The 23,278-nt window shown below is 39.7% G+C and overlaps 1 protein-coding gene and 3 long non-coding RNA genes across 7 annotated transcripts in view; 3 read left to right on the top strand and 1 right to left on the bottom strand.

Annotated features, from left to right (window-relative positions):
• LOC103149888 (transmembrane protein 266-like) overlaps positions 1 to 20,974 on the top strand; it is a 39,110-nt gene extending 18,136 nt beyond the window's left edge. For all 4 annotated transcript variants that reach the window (XM_016680262.1, XM_016680261.1, XM_007569245.2 and 1 more), the window contains 8 exons: positions 8,927 to 9,081; positions 9,704 to 9,777; positions 10,683 to 10,739; positions 11,308 to 11,446; positions 14,468 to 14,583; positions 15,181 to 15,370; positions 18,719 to 18,781; positions 19,327 to 20,974. In XM_016680262.1, the coding sequence (XP_016535748.1) occupies positions 8,927 to 9,081; positions 9,704 to 9,777; positions 10,683 to 10,739; positions 11,308 to 11,446; positions 14,468 to 14,583; positions 15,181 to 15,370; positions 18,719 to 18,781; positions 19,327 to 19,961 (1,429 nt within the window). In that variant the 3' untranslated portion in view covers positions 19,962 to 20,974. The remainder of the gene's footprint in view (positions 1 to 8,926; positions 9,082 to 9,703; positions 9,778 to 10,682; positions 10,740 to 11,307; positions 11,447 to 14,467; positions 14,584 to 15,180; positions 15,371 to 18,718; positions 18,782 to 19,326) is intronic.
• LOC107838302 (uncharacterized) lies at positions 1,161 to 5,771 on the bottom strand. The gene is made up of 2 exons (XR_001664369.1): positions 5,695 to 5,771; positions 1,161 to 5,656 (listed from the first exon to the last, which is right to left on the bottom strand). It is a non-coding gene; the product is annotated as an uncharacterized LOC107838302 (long non-coding RNA).
• On the top strand, positions 5,574 to 8,338 carry LOC107838303 (uncharacterized). The gene is made up of 2 exons (XR_001664370.1): positions 5,574 to 5,644; positions 5,686 to 8,338. It is a non-coding gene; the product is annotated as an uncharacterized LOC107838303 (long non-coding RNA).
• On the top strand, positions 11,457 to 13,990 carry LOC107838304 (uncharacterized). Its single transcript, XR_001664371.1, has 2 exons — positions 11,457 to 11,670; positions 11,758 to 13,990. It is a non-coding gene; the product is annotated as an uncharacterized LOC107838304 (long non-coding RNA).
• Positions 20,975 to 23,278: the final 2,304 nt, after the last annotated feature.

Genomic DNA, 23,278 nt, shown 5'->3' with positions numbered 1-23,278 from the left:
GAAAGCTGAAAGGAAGAACGACAGCAGCAGTTGGTTTGCAATTCACAGAAAATGAAAATGAACATTTATACAGATGAGAAATGTTTTGGCTGTTCTGCTGACTCCACCTGGGAAAGTGGATTTGCCCCACTGCTGGCATCCATCTGCCCCAACCTCTGAACATACGCAAACTCACCCACTTCTTCCAGTCAGCGTTAACTGGCTCATTGGCTCCATGAGGCAGAGGCAGAAGCATCACAAGAAAGGCTAGCATGGTGAATGGCTAGGCATGATGATAGCTCTGAAAGTGAGTGTCACAAACGCAGTACAGGTGTTTCATCAACTCAGTGATGGCTCATTGGGTGACAGGTGGGAGTTATTTTCAGTGGTAGTTTGGGAATAAGTTGCTGTCAGCAAGTTTTCTCATTTAACCACTCTGAAGAAAAGGTATATGCCAATAAAAAAAAAAAAAAAATAAAAAATAAATGCAGATTTAACTGACGTGTTTTTTCTTTTTAGTTTATTTTAGAAACTGTGTCGGTTATTTTAAAGTTGTGAAACCATTCAGTTTTAGTGCTTAGTCCCTAAATAGTAACATAAAGAGGATCTGCAGCAGTTTTTTTTTGTTTTTTTTTGCATAATTGGCATCGTGGTTTATAAGAAGGGAGCAAGCAGGGAGGATTAATCAAGAGAAAGGACTTCAAGCTGCTGCTGTGTGATGAAGCACCTTCTGTCAGGCATGTTTGCATATCATGGCCTGAAACGCTGCGAAGGCGGAGCTGACCTTACGGCTATCTCCAGTGTATTCGCTGCCCTCGCTCCTTGTAGTGGCAGAGGAGTCACTTATATACAACCCGTTTTTCTCGCGCTCCCCCCGTCTCTCCTCCACACGTGTATATTTTTATGCGTGAGCAGAAATGCGGCACTCAGAGGATTTACACACAGAGAAAGAGAGGGAGAAAACAAGGCCAGGCCTGAAAAGCTTTCTGACTGCGCTGCGTAGTGGTTGTTATCTAATCCTCTGTAATCATGGTTCACTTCATATTCCAGTTTATACTGGGCTGTCACACCTCATTAGGAACAATGGTACTCCCTTACTGATGCCTCTGCATATTTTAAAAAAAGCTTTTTTTTCACCACCTCTTTGTGTGTTTTGTATTTTGTATTTTTTAATTTTTTTGTCAGATTGTCTCCGTATGTACGCTTCTACTTATATTCTGTTATATTCTGTCCTGGCTTCTTTAAGCAAGTACCGTTTAATTTCCACCCCACTCCACTCTCTTCTACCCAGACTCACACTGACTTGTATTCAGTTGTACGGACTTGTCAGCACCACACAACGCTAGATCCAAGAAAGTAACCTGTGTCGTTCAGATTTACTTAATTTAGCGGGTAAAAGAGTTGATGGTTTGGAGATTTCCAGCACACGACCGCTGTGTTGCCAAACAGAATGTTCCCATCAGGAGCAAAGTGGGCGACATTGTGGGAGGTGGTTGTTTTAGGTAGCATCAGGGGGCAGCTGCAGTGTTAGCAGTTTTGGCGCCATGGTAAGTGGAGTGTAGTTATTATTAGAGTTGGGCCCATCCATCTTCCTGTCTAGCAAAAACCCTGGAAGGACCAAGGTGGCGTGGGCTTGTGTTCAGCACTTTCATGTCCGCCCACACACCCCTTAGTCATCAAGCTGCTTCTGTTTTTTACTCCGTTCTTTTTTTCTCTCTTTAATTTTCCATCGCTCGTCTGGTAAAGGGTTTTTTGGTTTTGGTTTTCACAGATATACCTCTCTGACCTGCTCCCATTAGGCGTCGCCCTTCGAGATTCCTGCCCCCTTATGCTCAACAGCCTTCAACATGTTCTCCATTACTACATCCATTAACCCTTAAGACCTCAACATACCTGTCCGCATCTGTGAATGTGAGCTGCTTGAACTATGCTAACGCCTGGTTCCAGGTGATTAACAGAAGACAAAAAAACAACAATCCTTGTCTTACTTGTTTTTGCATTTTCCCCTACATATAAATTTTGTCTCAGGAACCACAGTTTACACAAACCTGCATTTGTGTCTTGAAACTGGAACTTCAGTTGTTACACAGAATTTGCACCACTGCTATCAAAATCTTGGCCTTAACCTTCACAGCTTTAAAGTGATACTTACTCTCTTATGTTCTTGATTGATGTAGCATCAACTCATCTCATTGTTGGAGGTAATCTCATCAGAACCTTTTATTGGCCGCCACAGCTGTTTCAGGATACCAGTCTTTCCAAACAGTAGCCTCCAGACTTTGATATGCACCGTCTTTATTTTTGTGCCAGTTGGACTGTGGAGGTTTCAACAAGCAGCTGAAGACATTTTGCATCCAAATAGCTTTTATCTGAACTGGAGCGTTCATGAGTGTTTGTTTTGGTTAGTTCTTCTGTATTTTTTGTTGTTGGATACTTTATTGGGATCTGTTATGTGAAGCAATCTGGGGCCTTTTTGTTTATGGAACCAGCTATTTAAATGACTTCTTGCTTAGTTTACAAATGAACCCCAGCGGTGTGTGTATAGATGATGAAACTTTTGCAACACATGCTTTGTTTTCGAGCACACAGTAGAGGCTGGGAGGTATAAATAATGTGGTCTTTGTTCCCCCCCCCTTTTTGTTGGGAGTTTCATTATTAATATTTATTGTCCAATATATCCAGTGTCTTCCTCTTCACACGTTCAAAGCATCTCAGCTTTACCACTCTAGGCAGTCCTGATTAGTCAGTACTTTACAGAACCAACATTTGACGCTGTTACAGATTTAAATCTTTTGGGTTTTGTCTCTACGAGTGTTGCAGATAAACAGACAAGACATTTTGCTCATTCTCCTTTGCGAAATATCTGAAGTTCTGTCAGGTCGAATGGAAAACTCTGTAAATCAACTGTAAGTCTCAACCAAACCTGTGGTCGTACTCAAAATGTGCAATAAGTGATATGATCAGCAAGACAGTCTTACTGTCTGAAAACAGGGGATTTGGATTAACAAAATATTCACTATGTAATTTTGATTAATTTTCTTTTCAAGTTGCCATATTGGCTCATTAAACCACCTTGTGCCTTTGATTGAAATCACAAGTTAACACCTGAGCAGCGGAGTGATGTCACATCCCATCCCAGTGATGGGTGTGTGGCTGCCAGACGCTGAGACAGAAGCATATGTTGTTGGTATGACTGGTCCAAATGTGCAAGGAGTCCATGGTTAGGCACCAACACCAGATGGTTTATCTAAATTTGTAGTAAGCAACAGGAAAAAACAAGTCCTCCTATCGTGTACCACCTACCAGCTTTTGTGCCAAAGGTCCAAACTTGTATTTCGGAAATAACAATGCATCATTTTGTGAAGAATTTGGCTCTGTGGCGCAATGTTTTGAACATTACTCACACTGTGACGTTTTCAGTATTTACAGCCTGCATGATTAATTAATATGAATTATGAATTGTGTTGTATTTCAATGCACTGTCGGGCATATTCACAGCTATTTTACGGGCACTGAATGTATGCAAAACTACATTTGTTCGTCGTTAATTCTGAATATAGACACAAGAAGAGACCTACTCCTAATATAGCTCTACCAAGCAAATAGCATTTCACCTCAAAGACTGTCCATATTTAATTATAGGAATGCATGGAGTAAAGTCCACCCATATTTATGTACATTCAGAGTAAGAAACATTGCATTCTCATGGAAAAAAGCTGTTTGTTACTCAGATTGCGCAACAAAATAAAGGTAATATAGAAATTAAATTAAATCAAATTAAAAAGCAAATCATAACAACCTGGTGGCATCAAAAAACAAAACAAAACAACATCAACTAAATAAACAATCTGCTGTCCCACCACCTTCACAAAAATAGGTCCAGGATGTCACAGAAGGTAGGATTCATCCTTGTTTCTCTTAAGGTAGTCCTGATACGTGGGTAGATATTTATTCTAAACAACCAAAGTTTTAAATTGTGTTTAGAATCCTAACTGAGAGGATAATGACACTGTGTTGCAAAATGTAGGTTTAATTTGCTCCCATCAACATGACTTAATGGGTGTGTTTTGCATCTACATGTATTTAGTGAAACTTCTACATGAAAATATGAAGAAATGAGGTGAATAGCCAGTAAAAAACAAAAAAAAAAACTGTTGCAAAACATGCAGCTGATTTCTTTTAACATACTGCATGCATTATTTTATTCAAAAATAAAAAAACAAGAATGCTAAAATCCTCCTTTTCAGAATAATGCTCTGTCATAGGGCTCTCACCTGGCTGAGCCAATTTGTTCTGATTTAATTAGAGTGCAGAACCTCTCTCAGACTCTGACCTGCCTTCCTGTTATCTTCTCAAGTCCTCTGCCACAGGGACTGCTGCAGGCCCATCTAGTAGAGAGACAAACTGCTCATGTTTTAAACGATTCTGCTTTCTGCCAGCCTCAGACAAAATCTTTACTATTCAGTTATATATTGCAAGTTTCTTTTATTGAGAGTATGTTTTTTTTTTCCTGCAAATTCTTTTTATTTAGTCACCCTTTAAAATTCACACTAAATTTACTCAATTCAAATTCCAAAAACATCAGATACCGCCTTCTGTTGTAAGTGTATTCGGATCAGTGCTTGCTGTGAATGTCTGGAAATATATCAGTGTCAGTTAGATACACAGACATAGATTATAAAATGGATTCATATGTGTATGATAAATACAGATACAAGGAACAGCTCACAGTGAACCTTTGATTGGTTTAATCTGAAGCAATGTAATCTGATGGAACATATGTCCTGGTCATGGTCGACTTTAATTTGGTTTTAGTCAGATGGTCACACATCAGTTTGTGTTTTGGGGGGTTTTCTGTACCTGGCAAGATTCATACATTACAAATTTTCACAGTCTGAGGGACAAAACAGCGAAATGTTCTGAAAATGAGGATAGAAATCATGTCAGTGTTTTATAAGTCTTTATACAGTAAATTGCCAATGATTTTTGCTCATCAAACCAAATGATGATATACATGTGCTCCAGTCAGTTTCTTAGCCACATATGAAATTCAGCACCTCTTCGCTCAGACTGATTCTACAAACATTTGTTGAAGAACAGGTCGCTTCAGAACTGCTAAATGAATTCCAGCAAGGTAAAATGATAGGAAGCCAACAGTCATAATTTCCTTGCTACCCAATGTTCCACAGTGAACTGTTATTGGAGTTTTAATGAAGTGGAAGCGATTGGTGACACGTGCAACTGCAATTCAACCAGAAAGTGATAAATCACGTAAATCCCTTAGTGTGGTTGGTGAATTTTAAAGTGCAGTGTATGCAGGTTGCCAACTTTTTGCAAAATTAATAGCTACAAACTTCATGTGGCCTTCAGGTTAGCTTAGTAACAGCTTGTAGACAGCTTTGTGGAATGGCTTTTTTATGGGCAACCCAAGCCTTACATGGATAGCATCAAATGCAGTGGTGTAAACACTCTGCCACTGGACACTAAAGCAGTGTAGTTGTGTTATCTGGACTGATGAATCACACATTTCTGTCAATTACTCTAATGGATGAGTCAATCTGAACATTGGAGTATGGGTTTGGCAGTTGCCAGCAGAATACGAGGAGCCCATATGCAATATATCAAGTGTAATGTTTGGTAAAGATGGCAGATTTGCTAAAACATGGTGATGGACCTTCTTGTTCAAACAAGAGGGTCCATCACCAGGGTCTTAACTTGTTCAGATAAACCAGTGCAGAAAGTGAAGGTCTACAAAGACATGGATGAACAAGTTAAGCTGTGGAAGAACTTGATTGGCCTACAGAGAGTTGTGCCTTCATCCCAAAATTAGATTCAAGATTAAATGGAATGAAAACCAGGATTTAGGCTTTAAGTCCAACATCAGCGTCTGACCTTACAAATGCACTTCTGGAAGAAGTCACATATTCCCAGGAACACACTCCTAATCCTTGTAGAATTTTTTTAGGTCACAAGTGTGAAGTTAGACAAGCAAATATTTTTGTAATATGGTGTTGAAAAAAGTGTGACTGTAAAATGGTGTAATGTTTATTCTGTCTTTTTAAAAAGAGATCAAAATCAAAGAAACAGTTGTTCTTGTACAGCTTATTATCTGAACTCATATACTCAACATCCCAGCATATCTCAAGTCCTGAGGAAAAAAGCCATACCACAGCCAAATGGATGATATTTTTTTCTATTTTAAGGTTGTCAGATGATGAAAACAGCTGATAGAAAAGCTGTGCAACACTAAAAAGTCATGCTGCTGTCGTAAGTGTTAACTGATGATGATATTTCACAAGCTACAGAAGGATCAGAGAGGATGATAAACACAAAACACAGAACCAGCTAGACTAACTTAACTAAACCTAAATGTTATTCCAAACTAACCAACGAAAATCCAATTTTACATCATTTTAATTGGCCGCATGTTGGAGTATAAATTTGTCTCCCTCGCCGGTGTTAAATTTCTCAATCGTTTATTGCAAAAAACAATGTTTTGTTCATCTCTTTTACCTCTTCTAACAGTTGCTGTCACCATGTTTAAAACTCCTCAGGTAATTGCCCATTGAAGACAAAACAAAACAGCCTTTGAGTACAAGACAATGGCAACATTTCTACTACAATGAGATCAGTTTAGAAAAAGTGTTTTGCGGTGATTAGTTTTGTGTTGTAACGCTGAATGTCGTTTGTCCACATGTACACAAAACATCCTGCAGGTATTTAAGATAAAACTCACTCATATTCATATATATCATGCACCTACAGTCAGAACAAATAGCTCATCATTCTGGAAAACAAAAAACTGTTTTGTTTCATGCAAATTCTGCCACAAAAGTTTTGTACAAAGAGAAACTAAGAAAAGCCGAAAAACAAATTTGTCTTCACAAAACAATATTATTGATGCTTTGGTGAAAAACTGGCCTAAAAGTGGACACTTAAATTTATTCAGAGCCTTATTAAATGCTGGGAAGTCCGTGGGTAATACTAACAATTATTTGAATAAAAGCATTTTTTAGGATCAAAATGCTAGCTAGCAGCCCAGGCAGGAGTGACTTCAAATAATAATCATCATTTTAAAGTCTATCCCATAAATAAAAGCGAAAAACCTCAAGATTAAATCAAAGACAGTAAGAAAAAAAAAAAGAACTAAAAATCTTTCACCCATGGCCTCAGTGCACAGTGGTGATGGTTCTGTTGATTTATAAACAGGCTCTGTAAAATAACCCAGGAAATAGATCTATACCACAGCCCTGCTTTAGGTTGTCTGTTGCTACTTGCTATACTTCAAAGTGATCAATGGATCTATCAAAGCTGGAGGAGACTTTAACCTTTATAAAGTTCTGTGAGGACCGTATTTCATTTTTATCACTTCCTCTTCCTCCAGAGTTTTATAGTTGTAGCCTTTTCCTGCCTTCCAGCGGTGGTATGAAGCATTAAATAACTTGATAAAAGGCAAAGACCAGGATGGGCTTTCAATCAGATGGTGAAATTTGACTGAACCATAACTTATGGAAATGCCTGCTTTTGCAAACTGGTGTTTTTGAATAGTTTCTTTATTATAAAATAAAAAAGAGATTTTACAAAACAGCTACAATAAATGTTGGATGTGCTAAAGTCAAAGTTGAGCACTTTACAATTGTGTTAAGTGGTTGCAAACCAAACATTGTCTTTATGCTACTTTAGAAAAAATACCGAGTCTTCAACTACCTCTTACTTTTGACTATTACTGTATATTTTATTGTAAAAAGAGTAAAAATCTTTTTTTAATGGATTAATTTATTTAATTCCAGTCAATTTAAACCCTGCAGCAAAACTTAAGTCTTGGAACTTAAATTATTACTCGAAGGATCCGAGACGTCTTTAAGCGTTGCTTTCTGGATTAAACGAAGCGCTTTGATAGTCATACTGTTATACTGAGTGAAATGTTCACATTCCTCCATGTGTGGTGTAAAATCATTTCTGAGGCTGCAGCCATTTTGCCACCATTGCAGCTCATATTAGCACCATGCCAAGGAATGAAGACATGATCAGAGGAGGGAAACGCTCTGCCAAACTCTGCCTCATCCATGCCAGACCATGGGGAGATGGGAAAGGTAGTGGGCAGAGCCAACTTTCCATTCCAGCTGGAAAGCTGGAAAAGAGGCATTGTTTTTCTCGGCTCCGGCTGTCGGCCCTTGTAGCTGATATGTACGAGTCAGTGGAAACAATCTACTATTTCAGAACAGGATTCAGACACTTTAGTAATTTAATGTTTGCATAATTACCATATCTATCAGCACCCGGTGATCACAAAATAACTTGGTCAGTTTTCAGTTTTTAAAATGTGTCTAATAATAATAATCGGAAAGCATGTTCCCTTTAAAAAAAAACAAAAAAACAATTCACATATCGGTTTCTCCTCCTTCTGTATAATGCAGTCAGTCTTCTGTTTTGTGTGCAGCTGAAAACTCTTCCTTCTCAGCGTTATCCCCTACAGGGACTTCCTTCATCGCCACGTAAAAAGAAGCCCATCGGTATTCTGGTCACAGCGCTGATAGTGAAAATAGTGGTTCACAGAGCCTCACTGTCCCTCTCTCTGTCAATGGTGTCTCTGACCACCGTTCGCTCTGACTGTCAACCTCAAACTTCGCCTGAATTTGAACAAACATCACCTTTCATGACTGGGAACTGACGCCCTCTTTTGGTCATGTCTGGAACTTCAAGCAAAGCACCTAAAACGTCAAGTCGGTGGTTTGGGCGGATGCTTATAAGAGCAAATATGTAGTTCTTGCTTTTTTTTTTTTTTTTTTTTTTTTTTTAAGATAATGTGTAATATTTTATGTTTAATCTGTGTCCGACAGATTTACAATCTCTGTTTTGTATTTAAATTGCTCAAACAAAATGTGAAACGCTGGTGATATTTTTAAAGTTTTAACTTGCCCACCACCCATCTTTCCATTTCTCGTAGGTCCAACTGGCTGAAGCCTTGCTGTGGGCGTCGAGTGGCTCTGTGGCAGGTCTGCCTGCTCAGTGCTGGCTTCAACTGTGTGCTGGTGGCCTGCGTTATTCTGGTGGTGCTTTTTCTGTCTTTGGAGTTGCTCATAGACACCAAACTCTTACAGTGTAAGAATTTGATTTGTCCCGTTTTGCTCTATAAATGTCTGTCTCGCTATGGGGAAGATTTGCTACTTTAACCACGATTTGTCATTATTAACTCAGCCTCTGGTTTCCTGCACATCCGTCTTTTGGAAAGCACTATTTAAAACAAAGAGAAAGCAAAGAGAATGCCCTTATTTTCATAATTAACATTTCCAATTTCGAGTTTATAGTCTGTCTGTCTGTCACAGCAGAGCTGGATGGTTGAATTATTGTGATGTAGACTCATGCAGAGGGGTGATAATGAACAAAGTCTCTTGTCACTGGCTGCCAGCATATCTCTATTGATTACTGGCCAGCGTCCAGGCCTGACCAGAGTCTTAAAGCACAGACTGTTGGATTTCAGTCTCTCTAAATCTATTGTAATTTCGTCTAAGTCCACTGCCACTCCAGCAAGACAAAGAGAAGAATGTAGTGGGCTGTGAGGTGTGATCAGTGCTGCAAGTTAGTAGATGAGTTCTCAGATAATAAATAGGCATTTTTTTTCCCCGTTTATTTTAAACTTCTTCTGGGATGCATGAGTTGTGTGTCAAAATAGGATTGCTTCTTTACAACTAAAATATTTTTCTCCTGATTCCTCATCCTTCAGTTTCCAATGCGTTTCAATTTGCCACCATCATCCACTGGATCAGCCTTATCATCCTGTCGCTTTTCTTTTCAGAGGTAAGACACACATCTGGATCACAATAATAACTTATTTCTTATTTGATTGCAGCAGAAACTGTCCATATGCAGTAACCTGTGTGTTCAGATAGTTAAACTTGCTTAACATTAAGAGTGCTTGATGGCCTGCCATCAACAATGCAAGCAAGTTATTATCTGAAGAAAGAAAAGGCTCAGGATGCTGAAATTTAACCCAGTTGAATCTAAAACAAAATGTCTGAACAGGATGTTTATTGTGTACAAAATACAAAAAATATCAAGTCATAATTTTTCATAATTTCCAGATAGTGTTTTTCTCTGCAGATATCCTGACGCTGAATGTTATCGTCTATGTTGTCCGACAGGTCCAGTCATTTTAGATTAATAAAACTAAATCTGATTTAATTTCATCACCTTCCAATATTTTTGTCTCATTTTTATTCGTTCATGAAAACAGCTGTCATTTTTGCAAAGTCAGCCAGCTTGCATGAGTTTTAATTAAATTTCTACTGTCTAGTGAAAAATAAAGAAGGAGACAAAAAATTGTGATGGAAATGATCAGTCAGACAAATAACACTGATTTGTATATTTGGCTACAGCTTTAGTTTTGTCTCTATCTTAAGGAAGCATCAGAAAGTGTCATCATCTGAGTCAAGGCCTCTGTGCTTTCTTTTCTCCCAATTTCACCGAGCCTCTTTGACCGAGTCCAGTTTCTTTACATATTATCTAGTTTGATTTTCAGCTATAATTCCATATCATTTGGTAATATAAATTTAGAAATTAATGCAGGCAAAATCTGATAAAAGTTGCTTGGTGTGATGCCAACTCAAAAAGACTGAGAAGACGAAAAGGACTTTTGAGACATGCCAGCATTGCCTGTGGCTTATCTATTTTAAAGTTTCTCTTTGTCTTTTTGTCTCCGTCAGACTGTCTTCAGAATTGTAGTGCTTGGGATCTGGGATTACATCGAAAACAAAGTGGAGGTCAGTACTGGTTCACCAGCAAAAACTTTGCCATATATTACCATGGTGTGTTTCCTTTTTATAAAACAGTTTTCTTTTATTTTACCAACCCAGTTTTTTTTTTTTATTTTTTTTTTTTTTATCAAAAACTAACAAAAAAACCCCCCAAAAGCTAAACAAACACAAACAAGGACTGTGCTCCTTGATGTTGGATAGAGTTCACCAGAGGTCTCCAATTCTCTGTAAACTCCTCTGCTTGTCCTCTGGCTACAGAGATCAGATACTCTGTAACACCCATTGTACCTTCCAAAATAACCCAAGCACCGTCACAATGCACATATTCTCAGTGGGATTTATATCTGGACTTTGAATGGATCCTTATCTAAATCATTGATTTAGATAAGGATCTAAATCAGGGTAGCAGGGTGTCACTTTTCCTGACACCCTGCTACCTTACACACGCACACACACACCCGCTATTTCTTTCCGTTTCGTTTTGTTTTTATTTATTCATGTTGCTTCTGGCTTAAGTTTTTTTTTTTTTTTTTTTTTTTCATAATTGTAAATATGTCTGTGTTTACATCCCCAGGTGTTTGATGGCGCTGTCATTGTGCTTTCTCTGGCCCCGATGGTGGCCTCCACAGTGGCCAATGGGCCCAGCAGCCCCTGGGACGCCATCAGCCTCATCATCACCCTGCGCATTTGGAGGGTCAAGAGGATCATCGACGGTGAGGCAGAAATAAAACCGAATCATAAAATGATTTCTCTTGTAAAGAAACAAAAATCATTTCTGAAGTCACAATGGTCACAAGAGAAAATTAACTGGTTTTTCCTAATAACCCCGTTCTTCCCATCGATATACAAATTATTTGCAGTTCAGTGCCGTACAACTATTGATCATCATTCAGAGTAAATTGCTGCCTCTCTGCTCTGACTCAGATTGATTTGAAGGGTATGGTTAAGTAGATTCAGAGAAAATGTATTGAATGTAATTGTTGTCCCAGCTATGCTAATGTGCCTTGGTTCGATCCATGTTCAGAGGTCACCCTTACAGCGGGTCTCTGACTGCATACAGGAACAGCTGGGCACAAAACACACCTGAATGTTCATGTTTATCAGGGATGGCTAACAGGTAACATGATCATGTCACATTTGTAGTTCTTATTTCATCTGTTTGTTTGTTTTTTGTCATTTTTTGAGTGTTTCTCTTGTATCTATAAAGTAAATAACGTGCCTGTCAATATTTGAATAGCTTTAATCCAGGTATTAAAGTTTTAATGAAGATAAAGTCATTATCTAGGTGTCACTATTTGAATGCATAATTTAAGCAGATTTACGAATGGGAAACAGAGCCAGCAGCATATTCTATGCTTTTAAACATACAGCTGCAGCTGGAATAAACCTATTTTCCTGCTGCTCACTTCAAGCTGAGTAATTTTTTTTTGTTTGCTCAGTGGTAAAACACATCAGAAATCCACAAAAACGCTCAAGCTACTAAATGTACATCAGGTGGTCTGTCTGTCCTATCAGAGTGAGTAGCTTGACATATTAGGCGACAGCAGTCTGATGATAATGGAAATGCAGAGGGACGAGCTGTTACTCACTTCTGTGCGGCTGGAAAACTGGGATTTATTAGCTGTGTCAGATGGGAAATATCACCCGCTTAAAATAGAAGAGGATGCGTGTCTAAAAACGCCCAGAACAAAGTAGTGTTTTTACTGAAAAGTGGAAAAACTCAGCTGACTTTGTAGCTAACTTCTCAGCTCATCCAAAAGACTCCCTTGGATGAGTTCCTCATCCTGACTTTAGGGCATTTAGCATCTCAGTTCAGCTGCTTGTATCCAGAATCTCCTTCTCTTGGTGAGGTTACATATCTTAACGGTTGAGGGTTGCAGCCTAGACTGTCTCTCCTATTTACACGTCTGACCGTAAAAGTAAAATCACATCATTAAAATAATGTTGACAAAGGCAATATTATTATATTTAACATGTACTGGGTCTTTTTTATAAACAAGCTCTATGCTACCAAATGTGAATAGGTCTTTGCTTTACGTTTTCAGACAGGTGTCTGTGATTTTTGCGTATTTTTCAGTGGCTTGTGCATCCAGTCAAACACCCAATGAGGCGAGTTAACAGAGCGGAGCAGGACAATGTGTTGGCCTCTTTGACTTTTACGAGAATCCTCTGTGGTGTGAATTACACTCGCAAGTGTCTGCTGCACAAGAAGCTGCCATCGCTGCCGAGATTCGCACACACGCGCACAGTCGCTCACACAAACAGAAACGCAGCATAAACACGCGGCTGACTCTGACGAATGCGTCTGCAGAAATATGTGTCACGTTTTGTGGCCAGACAGCAAGCTTCTGCTTGAGATTCTGTGCCTGTTTGAAGTCTGCCTGAACTGACCCCTGGTGACGTCTCCTCCTTTTGTTATGCGAGCGTGCCAACTTGACTATAAATAGGCATGAAGAAGCAGGTGGTGTTGGCTGTGAAGCTTTGCTTTGCTTTGCTTTACTTTGAAAAAGAAAAGCAACGGCTCATTTTCATGCTTGAAAAGCAGGAACCAGCAGATTAAAAAGACCTGAGTTCAATTGTAAGTTGCTGGGTTTAACGTTTATTCTGACGTTTTCGAGTCAGAATATATAACGTTGCCACGTCTGATGTCGTGCGGCTAAGTTGCAACTGTGAAAACAGGAAGGTGTGGAATAGTTTGTCTGGCAACTGGGACGCCAACAGGTGTCCAAATTTATTCTCCTCAAGTTTGTTTTGGCAGATTACCATTCAGAATCACCCCATAAATAAACAGATATGGTAAAATTAAGGTATGAGTTTATACTTTTTGCCTTTCATAGCTATCGCTACTCCTTGATCTTTTTCACATTTTGTCAACAACAACTTCACACACAGATGAACTCTGTTCACCAACTGGATGATTTCAGAAGGTATTTGGTCACATCTGATTTTTCTCAGTGGTGTTAGACTAAAGAGAGCTTTTTAAAATATGCCTGCTACACTTCAAAGTTTACAAACTTTATTTGTCAAAAAAACAAAAAACATTGATTATTTTCCTCCTTTTTCATACATTGTTTAAGTGTTGCATAAAATTTCAATTAAATAAATTGAAACTAGTGGTTATAATTAAATTTTGACTAGAATCAGACACAAACATAAAGCTTAAAATGGGCTGATATGGCTTAGAATGAGCCCACATTTGACTGACAAAATCCACATCTTTTATTTTTATTTTGCAGATTTCTTTTTACACATCAAACCATTCCAGAAATACGAATCAGTTCAAACAGAAAGCTGAGCCTGATTTATTTGCATCAAACATGAAACTGTTGGCAAACATATGTCCATATGTATTTTTGTGACTCTTGTCACTTATAATACTTTCTTTATAAGAGTGAACTTAAAATGTATCTAAGCTTAAAATAAACTCTATGGCAGGGCAAATGAGAAGCTCTTTTCTTTTTTAGCACCCTCGTTTATTCATTCAGTGAGGTTATAATGTTACTATTAAACCCTGGTGGTAGTCTATGTGATGATGGACATCTTGGGAGTGAAGGGCTAATTGTCCAGCCACACTGACGTCTGACCTTTAATTAGTCTTGATAAGATACGGGACTTTTTATGGAAAAGTAACTGATGTCTCTAAATACTATGCATCAAAAACCAGTCCCCGCATGTTAGGCTATTTAAATTCTTTTCATATTTACGGTTTCCCTGTCCTCCTCCTCCATTTTTAGCGTATGTCCTGCAAGTCAAAGTTGAGATGGAACTGGAGATCCAGCAGTGTGAGAAGACGAAGGCTGTGAGGGAAGAGCAGCTGGAGCGTCTCACTCAGATCTGTCAGGAGCAGGCTGTAAGTCCATGTCCAGAAAACAAAACTCTCAGAGGCAGTTATTTTGACACTTGTGCACAAATGTAGAGGTCTGCATGTACATATGATCTCAGAAACTGTCTTTGAGGTTGATTCTGCTTTACTTTCTGCAATATTTTGCCCACCACCAGAGGGCAGCAGTAACTCACAAATAAGTTGAGGCTGCCGGTAGATTTCATCTCTAAAACCAAACCAAACAGATAAGCTGTGCTGGTAAATAAAGACAATCACAAATGTCATTTAAAAGCTTGTGTGCATTCCAAAGAGCAATGTAATTTTGCACATATTTGGGTTTTTGATCGGACTTTAACAAAAGGCTGATGTCATATTGCTGATGTCATTTCTAGCGATCTAAATCTGTCTGTATGGTTAAGTATTTTCATTCTCAGTAAGCTTTTTTCCTCGTCTTCTCTCTTTCCTCCCTTACTTTTTATCTCTTTGTTTTCTTTTTCTTAATGTTTTCTATTCCTGTCAGCTCCCTCATGATTCTCCGTTTGTTCAAAAATGCCCCAAATCTTATTTTAAACCTTCCTCTTTCTCACTTTATAGTCATCTTTGCACATCTTGTATCAATTCCAGTTTGAGATCCGACAGCTGCGGGCACATCTGGCTCAGCAGGACCTGGACCTCACAGCAGAGCGCGAAGCAGCTATGCAGATCCACCACGCGTGGGGCAAACAGGGCAGGAGCTTCCAGGTCGTGGAAGGCTTGACCCCTTCCGATGACGAGGGCGGGCAGAGAAACCCCAGGGAGCCACACACTAATACAGGTTCGACTCTGGAAGCTACGCATGTAAGGTCTGAGTCAAAGGTGAACGTACCTTTTACAAAAATATGTGTTTTTTCCCCATAATTATTAAAACTGTCTCTTTGTTGTAACAGTATGGTATGAAACAGATAATCTGTGAAAAAAAAAAAAAACAAAGCTCTTCTTCCTCCTCCCAGTGCTGCTATTTCAGACTACAAAAATGCACAATTCCCACTAAAAACAACTAATCAGAGCGAAGAAGAGGGTCTCAGTGATGTTAATCACACTCACAGCCTCTGCTGCGCTACATCTACTTCACAACCCCATGAATGCTCAAGCTAGTTAGCATGGTCACTGGTGACAACAGATAAACATTTTTTTCTTTACTGGTAAGTTGTTTCCCAGCCATTAGCACATTTAGCAGCACGTTAACAAGCTTAATTAACAGCACTAAGACCCTCCTCCTGGCTATGATTGGTTGTTTTTGGCCAAAAGTGGTGCATGTTTTCAGACAGCAATAGCAGCTGGGAGAAGGCAGTGGGAGTTCGATTTTTTTTCACAGATTATTTGTCTCATTTTACATTGTCGTGATATGGTGACAGTTTTAACAAATATGTAAAAACAACATATTTTTTTATAAAAGTTTTATGCATCATTGAAACCAGACTGGGAAGATCTTACACCAATTTCAACACATACCAAACCAGGTACAGTTTTTGCTTATGAGAAAATAAAGACAGACCCATCAGACAGCTGCAGCATAAAGTACGTACATAAATATGTGAAACAAAAAGGCTGTAATGAGGTAACATCGGGTGAACGGGGTGCCTGAGTTGTGTACAGTTAATCTGGAGCAGTAGCCCTGGAGCAGCTTGGAGGCCAAACTCTTAGCCCCTTCATGCTTACACACAACCGCCATCAGACTGCAGGCACTCTGGGATTATTGTGAGGGCAAAAAAGCTTTTAGGATCCAGAGAATACTTGTGGAAAAAAACAAGCATGCTCTCCAACATTGTTGTCACACTGCCGGGGCTTAGTCACGCCCTAACCATCTGTCTCACTGACCCATTATGACCGGTCGAGCCAAGCCAAGCCAAGCCGGGACACATCGCTCGGGCCAGTTCAGGTACAGAGTGCTCTGCGCATTGGGCCTTGTTTTTTTTAGCAAGTGGGCTCCCGTCAGCAGCAGCACCCCCCACCTGCAAACCACGACAGGCGCTGAAGGAGGCTCCACGGTGACCACAATTTTACCCCGAGGGCATAGTGGGAAATCTGGCTGAGAGAAACAAGCGAGGCTTTTTGCAGAAACATGGTCACTGGGACAAACACTGAGGTCACGGAGGCTAAAGTCAAGTCAGATGAACTCAAATCCAGTTAAATTCATTTGTATTCCTCAACAGCTCAGCCTGTTTGACCTGCAGGGCGGCACCAAAATACCAGGGAATCTCACCAAATCAGCGGCTCCCACAGGGGAAAACCATGTTGATTTCGACACAGTTTAGTAACAAATTTCCTTTTGTGGTAATGGTCATTGTTACATCATGACCGCATTGTTTAACATCTCACTGGAATAAGAAATGCCCTTGAGACATGAAATAACAACAGTCAGTGGCTCGTTAAATTAGGATATGTGAACTAATTACGTTAATTTATTTTGTAGTTTCCCACAGGTGCACTCCTTAGCAAAGGGAGACAACTGCACACAAAAACACCTCAATTAATCAGAATATCATCAATGGGAAATTTACAGAGATTAAACTGATATAGTCTACTCTGCACACATATTTCAAGACTTTATCTCTGATAACTTTGACTCTGTCAGATTGGATTTACTATGCACTTATGTATTTCAACTAGATCTGGTTTGCTTGGTCATTTTTGCCTCAGTAGTTGTAGCTGTTTAAATAAAGAGAGTTATACAGAAGCTGAATTGAATCAATTATTTTCTCCAAAAACAAGCACGCCAAAGGAGTTTGAGGAAGATTCACCAGGTGCGAACTGCAGACGACGACTGATAAAAATGAAATTGAACAGAAAAAAAGTGCTTAGAAATTAATTTACTTTGGGGTTTGCAGAAAAAAACCACAGAAAACAATCACTCTGTGTGCACTTAATCTTCACGAGTTACACTTTTGGAATTTGATTTCTGAAATAAGCGGAGCTCTTAATGATATTCTTTTTTTTAGAGGGATGTGCTTGGATCTGTATGACAAAGCCCTACAAAATACACAATAATACAACTATTGGTGTTTTAAACAAGCTTACATATAAACTTCTATGGACTAATAAAAGGTGTCCCTTTTCTGGCTGCAGCATCTGTCCCTTTTCTTTACCTTTACAGAACAATTGCCTTAACATTGAAATTCACTGTTTAGACTTAAACTCAGCAGACCTGGCACTGCCAGTTCTCTGGTGCCACCATCGTATGACAGCCTGGTAAGCTGAGTGTCACAGACAGAAGAGGAAAACCTTTTTATGTATGTCGGATAGCTCATTCTTTTTCTCTCTCTCTCTCTCTCTCTCATGCTTTATTAATTGTAGAGTGATTGTCTCAGTCTTGTTTTAGTGACTGCAATGCTTCCTCTCCAGGGGTGGCTCAGGGATTAATATTTTAGACAGAAAAATAAATGAAACTATCCATCAGAGTCTGCTGCATGTCCCGGGGGACAGCGGCTAGCACTCAGGGTACTCTGGCTTCGCACTCAGCCAGCGGACAGTGAGCTCAAGACCAATCAAGCGAGCAGAAGAGCACAGCGGATGGCAGCCGTTTGCCATGCATGCAGAGGCCAGCTAGGCTGGAGGGATCAGCGCTTGAACAAAGAGCTTCTGGTCTCCCAGCCCCTACCCCACCCCGACGTGTCCCAGTTTATTCATGGCGCACTAAGGTGCAGCTAATGTACCTAGCAGCAGCATGTGCATGATCCTGACCGCCTGTCTATAAAGCATCTGTGGCCTGGGGCACAATCCTGCCTGTCAATATTGTGTTGTAAACATAAGATATAAACGCCACTTGCACTTGTTTGTGCTGTGATTACTGAAATAGACCCGGCGCGTTGACGGAAAACTGTGAAAATGATCAAAAACCTAAATGTTTAATGCTTTGCATAAGTTTGAAATGTTACACCAAGATTACAGTTCACTGTGCGCCACAGAGATACTAACAGTTTTTAGAACTACCGTGCATAAAACTACATCTGGTAAGTGCTGGGAATGTGTGAGTGAAAATATCTTTAAGTCATATTTTACTCCCATTGAGTGGTTGTGTTGTTCTGGTCCAGTAGGAAGCTGTGAAGGAGGGAAGAACGAATCAATGCCACTATAAGATCGTAATAAAGTCATTTGTTTCTCAATGTCCATTTCTTTAACTCAGATGCAGTGGTGCGCGATGACATGAACAACTACATTAGCCAATACTACAGCGAGGCCAGCAGCGGTAAGTGACTATTACAGAAGACATATATTAGTTCTCATGCAGCACCCTGTCTTCTCTTCAAAATGTTTAGTGAAAATCTCAGTTTGCGTTTTATGTGTTTGAACAGTTCTGCATCTCTCTCAGACATTGTAAAGCACTGTGTGGATTTAGATCTGTGAAAGTTCCTACATTAATGAAGTTTGCTAAATAAAATACGTTTTACTGCTTTGCAGATGAAAGACAAAAAAAAGAGAGAAGCAAAGTTCAGGGTTTCAATTCAGTTCAGTTTATTTATACAGCACTAATTCACAACAACGTCGTCTCAAGGCACTTTACAAAAAAATCTTTTCAATTCAATCACATATACATTCCAATTGGTCCAATTTATCAGGTTAGTACAGTGTGCTCAATTAGTTATTCAAAAATAGGTTAAAAAGTTTCCATCTAAGGAAATCCAGCAGATTGTGATGCACTTTATAAAGTTTTAAAATGAACTGGTTAAATTATTTTTAAATATAATAATTTCTTCATCTTTTTTTTTTTTTTTTCTCTAAATCCTTATGAAGATGCTGGAGCGTCCGGCGCAGGGGCCCGGGTCATCACCACGGCAGCCATTGACGTCCACCTTCCTAACAGCACCAACTCCATTCAGTCCAATCCGAAGCTCGCCATGCAGCGGGTCGGCAGCGCTGTGAGCGACGCTTCCACCAGCATATCACAGTCCAGCGGCAGCCTGACGGTCCGGCCTCCCAGCCTGAGCAGCCACACCCCGGGTTCGTCGCTGACAGACTGCAGCAGCAGCGCGGCGCCGGACGCCGGCCTGAGCTCGCATCGATGCTGCCCCGCTTCCTTCTCAGGCCAGGACCCCTGCAGGGACCCCAGCGCCGTGGTGCAGGAGCTGCTCTCCTCCCTCTCAGAAGACTCTTGCCTCGCTCAGAAGGGCCTGGCGGTGGACCCCATCAACCTTAAGCTTCCCAGCCCCACCGGCTCCGAAAACGGCAGCCCCGAGCTGGACAACAGAGTAAACCTGTTCAACCGCAGGAACCAGGAGGAGAGGCGAGGCCGGGGCAGAGGGTGCGTCCTGCTGCAGACCAAGCCACTGATCCACCTGCAGGGCAGCACCACTGAGCCGTCCCTGGAGGAGAAGTACAGACTGCTGGGCCCGGCCGACTCACCTCTGGGGCACATGCCGGACACTTAAGCTACATTTACACAGAAAACAGAAGCTTTTCGTTTACTTTTTACTGCCATCCTGTTTGGCACACATCTAACCTTTTCTGACAGGTCGATCCTCTTGAGGAGCCGCATAAGAGTCAAAAAATGGGTTTTATCTTTTGCTTGTTAAAGCCAAGCCTATTCAAACTAAGCTTGAGTTGCGGCTTCCAGCTAACTCTGATGTTCCTTCAAAATAAAAAAAAACAAAAAACAAAATGAGAGTTTTCCGTCAAGGCCCTTTATAAGTCTACTCAGTCTCATCAGTTTCCTTTTAAAGATTTTTGAATTAAAAAAAAATAAATAAATGTACCCAGGTATAGCACAACAGAGCCTAAAATATCCTGGTCACAGGGAATCTAATGTGTTCTTGGACACATTCGTTATCAGGAATTCTCACTTTGCAGAGGTCAGAAATGCACTGAACTTCACAAGAATTAAAACCAGCAAAGGGTCACTCAAGCCTATACTGAACGAACAAAAAAAACAAAACAAAACAAAAAAACATTTCAAGCAGTTGAACAAATGTTTTCTATTTTTTCTTTTACTTTTTTTTTGCCTTCTTTTGTTTGTACTATTAATTGTAAATGTTGCTCAAGCTGTTGTCTGTTCAAACAGTTACAGGGTTTGCAAGACAGGATGGATTTTCAAACAGCCAATTGTTTTTGCCTTTGACTTTTTGCTTTCCATTTGTTTGATTTTTGAACCGATGGACCAGGAATGAAAGCTGTCTCGTTGGCATTTTTTGTCTTCGCAGAAATCTTAGCGAGGGGGGGGGGACGAAACTAAAAGTCACCTGAACGGTCTCTTCACGCGAAACTAGACCAGAGTGCTTGTAGCATGAACCTTTAAACGAGACGTGCCAGAAATGGCGATCAAATTCTTTGCACTTTAACGTTTACTGACACTTTTGTAACCTTGATACAAACAAAGTTGTTGCCAATTGCAGGTGTTGTTCTTTGAAGGAAAACAGCAACAAAAATAAAAGTTCTTATTTCCTTATCTGCTCTTAGATCTGTCTGACTCCTGGAAATCCACAGACACTCAACACTGCACGCACCCCACACACACACACACACACACACACAGCCTCTCAGCATCATCTTCTTTATAGCATGCGGTTCTAAAATTGCTAAATTATTTAACGTTATTAACATTAGACCTGTCACAACAGCGCCTAATTGGTGAAGCCAATGGGACAGAGCCGTGACAAGAATCATCTTCTCCTTAATTATCGTCTCATATCATTAATTCAGAAGATAAACTGCTGTACCGTTTTGCTTCTTGTCACATGTTTACAAGTATCCAGAGATTTTTTTTTTTAAATTCTTAATATCTACAGATATATTTTAATAAACGTTCGAAATTTTCTTTACTGTTCATTTCCAGGATTATGACTTACAGCTAATGAAAACCCCAAACTCAATTTCTCATAAAAATGGTCCAATAAAAATTATTTTAAATGCAGAAATAAAGACTGAGATAGCTTCATTAATTCCAGTGGACAGATGTTTCAGGAGTGGCTTAAACAAAAGGAATATGATGTAGCTCGTGTCCTCGCTTGTTTTTGAAGTAGACTGAGTTTTTCCTTCCACTCAATTTTCCATTAACACTCTGACACACAGGACTCTGTTACCAGCCAGACTGCCTGCTAAACACCTGTCACATCAGCAGTCTTCCCCCATGATTGCATAAACATCCAAAGCATGTTGTGTTTTAGAATAAAAATGTTTTTCAATTGGTTTTAAGCTTTTAACGTCGGTGGCCTTACATTACTGATATAAGGAAGTATAGAAAGCTGCCATTATATTGTAAATTTGGTTAAAATTCTGGATTGGTATGTCAAAAAAAATAAGGGTTGAATTTTGGTTTTTGTTTGTTTATATTTTATAACAACTGACATAAAACTTTGTCCAGGGTTTGTGCAAACCATTTGATAAGATTGTGCATCAATTTGGCTTACAGAGACAAAAAGCCACATCGGCTGTCATGGCATCAGTAAATAAATAATGATCTGCTTGGCTTTTGATCCACACAAAGGAATCCTGTTGAACATGGGTGCCAAACTCTGGTTCGCGCTCTGCCTCTCGCAGCTGCCATTGCATTAATGCCTGAAGTGAAAGTGGGCCGTCTCTGAACTAAATCATCCGGCCGTCTAAGAAAGGCGATAAATCAGATGGTTACGCCCTGAGCCACACAGACAGGACGTTATTTGCCTTAAACATTACAAAGGGTGCTAATGCTGCACTGCTTCCACAGTAAAAAAACAAAACAAACATATATATATACACACAACTTTAGTAAATGCCTTTACTGCCAGTTTACCCATTTGATTTATATTGACAGTAGATTATCTGGCAGTTGGATCCAAGTGTTCGGTTTTGACAGAAAAGGACACCCACACAAACCTTTAGGAGAAACTCCGAGGAGTAAATTGCTTTTGGGACCTCTCCAGTAAAATTAGAGGTGCAGTGCCTGTCACTCTCACTGGAAGAAAGTGAATTAAGATTGACCATTAGATTTTTAATAATTCAAATGTTTTAATAATGGCTCAGAGGGAGTCACTTTGATGGCATTAACATTACATGATCACTGTTTTAATTTTGATTAGTTGAGGGACACCAATGACCTGCAAGATTAGGTTTTTATTCACTAACTTGAGTCCAAGCCCAAGCACAAATAATTAAAAGCTTATTGTTACAGGGTCTTAATAAATGAGTTCCCAAAATCTGAAGAGAAGTCAGCACATACAAAATAATTTTGTTCTTAAGTGGTGAGTTACCTTCTTAAATCACAAATTTATTAATACTTTTAGATTGCAGAAGCTTTTTGTCTGATCAGAGCACTGTGTGTCTTGTTTTTGGTTCGATGGTTATGAGATCCACACATGTAAAGATAAACAGTTTTCATTCTAAATTTCACAAATACAGATGTTAGAAAACCGTTAGAAATAAATGTTTTGGCAGAACGATATAAGAGTTTCTGATTCATGTCAGGGATGCCACTGGTCTTGTTCATATGTGTAATCTTAAATGTCAGTAGAGATTTTAAGCACAGCGTATTGGCACCAAACAGCAGGGTGTGCCGTATATAAGGAAAGTCTATTTGAGAACAAACAGATGTGGGGTGTACGACTGCATCTCTGCTTCATTCTGACAGATTCAGAACACATCTCACGCAAGACACCCCTCCAACGGGCTCCGAAAAATACAGATGAATTATACATGACGTTTTAAAAAGCTTCTCAGGTTCTCTTTTTGAAACATTCTTCTTAAGTGGAAAAAAGTCGCTCTAGAGACTGTTGTC

This window comes from Poecilia formosa, unplaced genomic scaffold (genome assembly GCF_000485575.1).
Source record: "Poecilia formosa unplaced genomic scaffold, Poecilia_formosa-5.1.2 Scaffold238, whole genome shotgun sequence".
In the NCBI taxonomy this organism is placed as follows: Eukaryota; Metazoa; Chordata; class Actinopteri; order Cyprinodontiformes; family Poeciliidae; genus Poecilia; species Poecilia formosa.
Note: the sequence above shows the minus strand (reverse complement) of the source record. Positions and strands in the feature narration are given on the sequence as shown.